The sequence below is a fragment of the Alosa alosa genome, chromosome 8 (genome assembly GCF_017589495.1).
Source record: "Alosa alosa isolate M-15738 ecotype Scorff River chromosome 8, AALO_Geno_1.1, whole genome shotgun sequence".
In the NCBI taxonomy this organism is placed as follows: domain Eukaryota; kingdom Metazoa; phylum Chordata; class Actinopteri; order Clupeiformes; family Clupeidae; genus Alosa; species Alosa alosa.
The window spans coordinates 26,043,896-26,052,509 of NC_063196.1; the positions used below are offsets into that span (position 1 = coordinate 26,043,896).

Below are 8,614 nucleotides of genomic sequence, written 5' to 3' on the forward strand. Positions count from 1 at the left end.
AATTTTCATAGCACGACACAGTTGTTGGGCCCAGCCTGTTCTAACCCAATCTTAACTCGTTGATTGGTGCGCCAGAAAATCTGCAGGGCTTCCAGACTGTACCCCACTACTGCAGTGAAGATACAGTCTGGCAAAGCATGGCTATGTGATTCTATCGGTCCACTGAACATTTCATTTTGAGACCTGTCTTGGTAAATTAATTGTTGCAATTTCTACTTTGCACTGAATCCACTAAGGGTCAGTGTGCTGATGAGTGGAAGCTAGTCTTGTCCCCCTGACTGTCGTATCCCCCGACTGCATCTTTCTCCTAACCATTCCCAAGAGTGAGCAAGCTACCGCTAACCCGCTAACGCCCTCCTCCTCCTTCTCCTCCTCCTCCTGCCCCTGCAGGATGCCCCCGGCCCTCGGGCGTGCAGCACGGCTGGGTGAACCTGACGGAGACCAATCGGGGCTCGGTCCCTGTGGGCACACTGCTGCAGTACAGCTGCTACCCGGGCTACATGCTGGACGGGCCCAGCGTCATCACGTGCGCCGCCTCGGGACACTGGTCCTACGAGCCTCCCCTCTGCATACGCACAGACGGTGAGCCAGCACCCTCCCCTCACAGCCATTGGCATTGCTCTTTCCTGGCGTGATGTTTCAATCAGCGTCTGCATATTGATCCTGCCACAACAGTAGTAAATGCTACAGCTTTCAGCGAGGGTCTGTCGCTAGCATTTAGCCATTCAGCCAATTCCATTGGGTTAAATGGGTACACTCATTCATAGCGAAGGGGAGGCCCCGTAAATTGGGTTCTTGTTTTTTCTCCATCTGTAGCTTGTCGACCGCCCAGCAAGCCAGAGAACGGGGGTTACACCTGCCACCCCTCCCCCTGCCGTCAGTTTACCCAGGGCACGGCTATCGAGTACTACTGCGACGAAGGGTACACGCTCAGGGGGGAGTACAAGTACCGCACCTGCCAGAATGGCGAGTGGGACCTGGGCTTGCTGATTAGCTGTCACCTGATCCAAGACAACATGGTGCAGGGTCAGTCTCTCCTCCTTGTGCCTCTCAGCAGCAGCTCTGGGAAAATGGAGATTAAGGTTGCATTTGAGACAGACTAGGCATAGCGTGCCTGACTATTGCCCAATGCAGAAGAGACAAGGCTGTTCTTTGTGTCGTTCGTGATGGTGCTGTGAAGAGATTCTCTCTGCTAAGATAACTCAAATATTGACCTTGAGTGGTTGTAATTTGAAACCAATCAGAGCACATTTGTGTTACTTTCTTTTCATATGTTAGCCACTTAGCTGATGAAATCAAATCATACAACCAGATGTTTCATTTCAAAATCTACTAGGCAAAGTGCCTTGTCATTTAATTTAATAAAAGACCTTCTAAATATCCACTGTTGAAACGTTCCTTGTAAGAGCGTTGCTTGGTGATTGATAATAAAACAATGTCACTAGCTCTGTCCTCTAAGTCCATCAGTTAGATGTGAGGAGATCTGTTGTGTGGGGTGTTTTACCTCTGATTTAAAGCAGTGTTCTGTGGCGCTAGCAGGCTAACATGCTAACACTGGCTCTCCTCCTGCCCCCCCTGCAGGATGCCCCCGGCCCTCGGGCGTGCAGCACGGCTGGGTGAACCTGACGGAGACCAATCGGGGCTCGGTCCCTGTGGGCATGGTGCTGCAGTACAGCTGTGACCCGGGCTACATGCTGGACGGGCCCAGCGTCATCACGTGTGCCGCCTCGGGACACTGGTCCTACCAGCCTCCCCTCTGCATACGCACAGACGGTGAGCCAGCACCGCGTCACCCTGCTGCCAGCCTGCCTGTTGTTTTCCTCCTGACTCCTCTCCTTGCTAATTGGTTTCTTTTTGAAGCATCACTTGTCTTGATGAATCATTTATGCAAAGGCTGCATATGCTGCTCACACACAAATATCTGTAGATAATGTATTTTCCCTTTGATTTGATATTTTTGAGGCAAAAAGCCTAATTAGTCATGTTTTGTCAGTTCCACATCCATGCGTGGCACTAAATCCAATTAAGTTCACAAAATGTATTCAGGTTGTGTGCAATCCAAGTTTGGTAGCCTGGTTGTTTAAATAATATTATTTTGCATCGTTCAGATCAACTTGCATTGTGATACAGAACAGGCAACAGGCCCATTTTGAGCTGACAAACTGAATTGTGTTTTTTTTCTGCAAGATTAGTGTCATGTCCTCCACCAAACTGTGTCTTTATGGGAAACAACCATGTGTTTCTGAGCGATATCTAGCACACCCCCCTATAGTCACTGAGCCCCCTGCTGCTGCTTCTCCCCAAATGAGCTTTGAAGTTTCACACGACGCCATTTTGATTAAATTTGCGAATCCATCCTTCTTTAGATTGCCAGCCGCCCAGCGAGCCAGAGAACGGTGGCTATACCTGCCACCCGTCCCCTTGTCATCGGCTGACCCAGGGCACCGTGATCGAGTACTTCTGCGACGAGGGCTTCGCCCTGAAAGGAGAGTACAATTACCGCACCTGCCAGAATGGGGAGTGGGACTCGGCCATGCAAGTCAGCTGCCACCAAAGTCAAGGTGAGTCCTTCCTCTTGACCCAAACCCAAATCCTTTTAACAGCGCGAAAAGCAATGCACTTTATAGTGTTACACAGTTTGACTATACATTTTTCTCTGTGTGCTGTGCTTTCTGGGTAATGATATCCACGACCTTAGTGGTGGAAGGGTGATCATTACACAGGACAATTTGTTTTAGTCTTTCACATTAGTATTGACCGTCATTGGGCAAAATCAATATTCCCAACTTTCCCACTGGAATTGAGTAACGTTGGTATTTCCAACTTTCCCTATTGGTATTAGAAAAAGTTGCTCTATGCATCATCTCGTTAAGCTTTATCAGAGGTGCGTTTAAATTTGACAAACAGTTAGGCAAACATTCACGGCAAATTTGAGACAAGCGGGAAAAACTGTTTACAAACACTCACTTTTGTTTACTTTTCGTGAACACGCCGTCTCAGCTGTGTTGCACATGTGTTCCAGTTCACCTCCGCTCTGTGAGGCTCACCGCATGCCCGCTGCTGTGCGCTCCCCTCCCCTCACCTCACCTGCTGCCGTGTCTGTGTCTTGTGTGCCCTGACAGGGAAGGACGAGCACTCGCCGCTGGCCATGCCGGCCCTGTCCATCGTGGCGTCCACCGCCAGCTCCGTGGCCCTCATCCTGCTGCTGGTGGTGCTGTTCGTGCTGCTGCAGCCCAAACTCAAGTCCCTGCACCACAGCCGGTAGGTGCCACCGCGGCAACAACGCCTGAAAGCTCATTAGCTTTCTGACATTTCTTTTCTTTTTTAGTGTTTGGGACGACTGAAAGATTTAAAACTCAAACGCTGATGCATTCAAATTTCCTTAATCACTGAATTTTCAGTAATCATTGTGACCTAATTGGGAACTCAATGCAACAATAATCAGGATATTTTGAACGTAGGTTTTATTGGTGAGTGGTGTTGGTATCATGTTTAAATTCCTTGTTATGCTAGTTCTGCACCACCCTGAGAAAATGTTTTCATAACACTATATCGCCAGCTATATCACCAAAAGTTACAGTCGCATGCTATGTCAACTATTTACTTGGTATAGACTCATTAACTGTTAATTGTATGATTGTAATAATCAGCACAATAATTATTTCACAGAGAAGGGAAGTGTAGGGAGATGGTATAATAAAATATTTCTTTAAATATAAAAGAGCTAGAATGGTTATTTCCATGCAATTTTCTTCCTCTCATAACTGCCCCCAAAATTGTCTCTACCTGCTCATGCAAGTATAATGCAACAAATAGAAATCAGCCATTGAGTGCAGTTTGATGATGTAATGCAATGAAATATTGTGAACTTCGATTCGGAACTCCGCCCCTTTGAAAGCTCATGTTGATATTTTATATTGACTTCCCTTCAACTGCTAGACTTGCATTTTGTGTAGCTCTTTTATTACACTTTGGAAATGCTGAGCTTAGGAGTGGAGATGGATGGATTGATAGATAAATGCACTTAAAATCAAACAAACAAACAAAAAACAAATAAATAAATCTAAACACCATACCAAGGAAAAAAGTGAGATTAATGTTGTGCATCTGAGACTAGATCACGTCCATTTCCTGTGATTATGCCGCCTCTAAGTACAGTTGGCACTCGCTCGCTGCGCTGCACTGCACTCGGGCCGGGCTGAAATCAGCTCTCCCCGGGGGCTGGCCTGTGCCCTCTAATCCCCTGTTGCGTAATCTCCACAGCACTGAGCCTTGCTATTACGGACCGGTCAGGCGGATGGCCGCAGTAACACTTCCTCACGCGCTGTTTGTGTGTGCGTTTGCGTGCCTTTTAATTGCTTTGATGCGGTGTCTGTTGCTGGAAGGTGCTATGTAATTCAATAAAATTGAATTGAGTTGACGTGAGTTGAATTGTTTGCCCTTTCCAATTCTGCCTCCCACATTAAACATTTAATGTGTGCAACTCATTCTCTCTTTGTCTCTTCTCTTTCTTTCTATTTGCCCCCTGTAGACGTGAGCAGGGTGTGTCGGGCCAGCCGTCCTCCATCGTAGTGGAGGGGGTGCAGGTGTCGCTGCCCTCCTACGAGGAGGCCGTGTATGGCAGCAGCGGCGTGGCCACAGCCGCCTCCTCCTCCTCCTCCTCCTCCTCCTCCTCCTCCGCGCCCCAGGAGTCCCGCGTGCAAATTGTGCTCTCCGAGGGCCCCCAATCCGACGGCGGCTCCCAGGCCGACTGTCGCCTCCTCCCTTGCACCTCCTCGTCCTCGTCCTCCGCCAGTTCCTCGCGCTCCCTGCGTCACGCCGAGACAGTGCTGGTGCACCCGGCGCCCTCCTGCTCGTCCTCGTCCCCCTCGCCCTACTCGCCCCCCTCGCCCTGCTCCTGGGCCGCTGAGCAGCCTAGTTCGTCGGGCGCCAGCGCCGCTGCTGGCCCACTGCCCCATGATTCGGAGAGCAGCGACCAGCACAGTCTGCTCTCCCTCACCTCCTCCGAGGACTTTGCTGACGGTATGTGACCCCCATTTGGTTGAATTCATTGAACCCAGATATTCTTTAGAACGTTCACTTTCCAACATTCACACCTTTATAAAAGTACACTTGTGTTATGTGATCTAATGTCTTCACCCCCTCATCCCTCTATTTCTCTTGTAGATATTCCTTTGTTGAAGGAAGCCTAAGGCCTATTCGCAAACAACACCCCCTCACCCTGCTGATGCCAACGAGGACTATGGCCTCTGGAGCCTTCTTCTCCGAGCACCCCGGACCCCTGACCCTTCTCCTCTGACCCCCTTGGGCCAAGATGATGCTGGCCAGGGCCTGCTCTTCGCTCTATCTATACACTGCAATGACCACCTTCCCAAAAAAGAAAAAAAAACTATGAGGCCTGACAGCTGTAGGTTACAGCTGTCATTCGCTCAACCATTGCTGTCCCAGAACAAGACGTCCGCTCACACAAATGACCACCGGCAAACAGCATAGAATTATACACTTTAACATATGAGATATGTACAAAGGCATACATAGGAAAAAGTCACCCAAGGTTTTATTTTTTTTATTATTTGTATCAAGTATTTTTCTTCTTCAGAAATGCAACTTTTTACCAATAGCTCTGTCGTTAAAGGCTTGCACCGGGCTGTATGACATGAAATGTCAAAAAATCAAACCTTTCATATTAGAACACTGCTTGTATCAAGGAAACGATGGAACGCTCAGCCCATCTCAGTGTGGGTGTGAAGTTCTGAGGGAGAACGAGGAGAGATGATGGGATGTTCTCTACCGAGTCACAAGCCTGGGCCCTGCCGTCATTTCTGTGCGTTGCATGCAGCTGTTAGTCTGCCTCACAGGAAAGCTTCATCACTGGGGAGACGGTAAGGAAAAGAGAAGCATGAACTTGGCACTCCATTTCCCAAGATGCACCACTGGCTACGTCTGCTTTAGTAACGTGGGATCCTGTTAGTGTTGCGCCTGCAAGGAATGATTCTCACTCACTGCACCAAAAGAAATGCTGGCCTTTTGATTTTGGTTTGGACACACACACACACAAACGTATATGTGCTGTGCTACTTCTATGGCATGATTATGGTTTCTTTTAATGGTGTTTATTTTGGTGTGTTTTTCTAAATGTGGAGAAAAAATGTCTGTGTGCTTCTGAATGCCAGTTTTTCTCTCACCATTGTCACTGTTATGGAATGCCATCATTTCATATGGGTTCCGTGTGTGTGTGTGAGTTTTTCTCATTAAGGCTGTGATTATCAGTCTGAAGTTGTGTCTCTGTATGGGATTAAACTGCAATATTTATGATCCTATCAGAGAAATTGGATCGCTGTCTTATCAGACTGACTGGATGACTCCCCCCATTCCCCTCCACCTACCCCAAGCTAGCATGTTATGACGTGGTCCCTCATTTACACTGTTCATCTGCGCTGGATTTTAAATGCTTAAGCATTATGCCAGGCATTATTAGTTGTAAGCGAAATCAGCTTTTTCCCCTCCCTTATCAACACCGGATGAGGAATTAAAAAACAACCTATTGTGATGTGCTTACCTACTAATAGTATAAAACAAGATTTACTCATAGTTATGATGGCAACTGAAAAGCTGTTCACTCTAAAACAAAAAATAATAATAATAATGTCAACTGGAGCAAAACAAAACAAAAAAAGAGTGATTGTCATCAACGATTACAAAGTTGCTTCGCCACTTTGGATTGCTTTGGTTTCAGTCCATATGAACAGGCTGTTCCAAAGCCCCCTGGTTTTCTTTCCGACACATGTAAATTCCAAATTGATTGTAGATGGCAGTGGTGGGTTCCAGGAAGCATCTTCTGACCGGGACCTCATGATGGGAGCCAGTATCAGATGGGTGAATCAGTTCAGGGTGGCTGCTTTGGAGGAGTGCTTGGTCTGTGCCCCTGATGCTCGTGAGCATAGCAGCACAGATTAATTTCTCAGACATGGACATACGTTTGACACTACTGCAGCACACTGCAGTAAAGAGTGGACTTTATCAGTATCTTACCCTTGTGTGTGTGTGTGTGTGTGTGTGTGTGTGTGTGTGTGTGTGTGTGTGTGTGTGTGTGTGTGTGTGTCAAGTCAAGTGTAAACTGGAGGGGACTGTCTTTCCAAGTTAATGGAATTGCCTTGTGATGAATTAACAGTTGTTGATCAGCCACCCCGAGAAAACTTGGTTGTGTTTTTTTTTTTTGCTGTGATTGCTGTTCCTTGTTTGGTGAAGGCAGAGGAAAAACCATAGGAAACTTGGTATTCAAACCCCTTAGCTTTTTTGTTTTTGTTTTTGCCTGTCAATGGGTATATGAAGGCAAAAATAGTGATGTTGCCTTAAGAACAACATTTTATAAGTTACAAAATTATTTCTGAATTTTCTTTTCCTGTCTGGTTTGCTTCATGATCTTGAGAACAGTCATTGTCTCCCAAATGGCCTTATGTTAGTTTTCTATGCATAAACACTGTCATTGTCACCCAAATGGACGTATGTTAGTTTTCTAACACTGTCCCATGGGTATTTCTGTTCTTTTTCTGTTTTCTGTCTTGTTTTTTTTTTTTGAGGGAGGGGATGTTTGTTTCACTCTGCTTTCCAGGGACACGACTCAAGAATGTCCACATATCTGTTTATTGTCCACCCCAAACACTTTTCCAGTGACTGATTTAAAAAAAAAAAAATGAAACAATGTCAGAGCACCTGATTTATATATTTTTTCTTTCCTTTGTTACATTTCAGAGATTGAAGAGATCTCATTTCTAGTCCTGAGTCACCGTTGTGCGGTGCTTGCCCTCTGGAACGGAACAAAACTATTTTTCTCCCCATTTTATCCCATTTCACTGATTTTACTTTATTTTCCCTCTGTGCATTGTGATGGGTGTGAAGATAGTATTTTAATATTTGTATAAAGTTTAATTTAATTCTACAATGTACGTGTGTATATAACTATTTCTAATAAAAGCTTTCTTTGGAAATGTGTGACGTGCACTTTGCATTTTTTATAAAAGAATGATTACTGCTATGTCTTGTAGATCTATGTTATTCAGGTAATTTTTCTGGTGTTTTGCTTTCAACAAATACTGATTAAACTAGAGATTTTCTTTGGGATCTTCAATCTATTTAAATTGAGAAAGACAAGTAGCCTAATTCAATTTTACCAGCTGAATAGAATCTATTCCATAGATGCGAATTTAAAGGTCACCTTACTCCATCTAGTGGTTGAATCTAGTCGTGAAGCCCTTCAATTCCCAGATCATTTTCTTAAGATGGTTCTTAAAGGATGTCCGAAATAGAAGATAAATAAGTCTTCTGCACTAATGTTAATGGATGTGTTGCATAATGCAATCAGATGCATAACTCTAAAAGGACCATTGTCGGTCTAGTGATTTTACATGAGGGTTGTGCGTAAAAGCATCTACAAAAATGCCTTGGTGTAGGTCCATTAATGGGCTTCCAGTTATAACATTTCTAATCCTCTAAATCTGCTAACTCGATAAACTTACAATGCAGCGTTTATAGGTGTTCAAAATGTGTTTGAAACAAAAGAAACCCATTTTAAGGAACCACTGTTTTGAGTGTGGTGGGGGCGGTAACGTTTATT

At 45.5% G+C, this 8,614-nt stretch overlaps 1 protein-coding gene across 3 annotated transcripts in view; it reads left to right on the forward strand.

The window, feature by feature from the left end:
* Positions 1-7,988, forward strand: part of susd6 (sushi domain containing 6) — a 28,537-nt gene extending 20,549 nt beyond the window's left edge. For 2 of the 3 annotated variants that reach the window (XM_048250306.1, XM_048250308.1), the window contains 7 exons: positions 391-582; positions 817-1,026; positions 1,582-1,773; positions 2,367-2,561; positions 3,123-3,261; positions 4,532-5,022; positions 5,167-7,988. In XM_048250306.1, coding sequence (XP_048106263.1) covers positions 391-582; positions 817-1,026; positions 1,582-1,773; positions 2,367-2,561; positions 3,123-3,261; positions 4,532-5,022; positions 5,167-5,192 — 1,445 coding nt within the window. In that variant the 3' untranslated portion in view covers positions 5,193-7,988. The remainder of the gene's footprint in view (positions 1-390; positions 583-816; positions 1,027-1,581; positions 1,774-2,366; positions 2,562-3,122; positions 3,262-4,531; positions 5,023-5,166) is intronic. The other variant, XM_048250307.1, reaches the window with a different exon arrangement.
* The last annotated feature ends 626 nt before the right edge of the window (positions 7,989-8,614 follow it).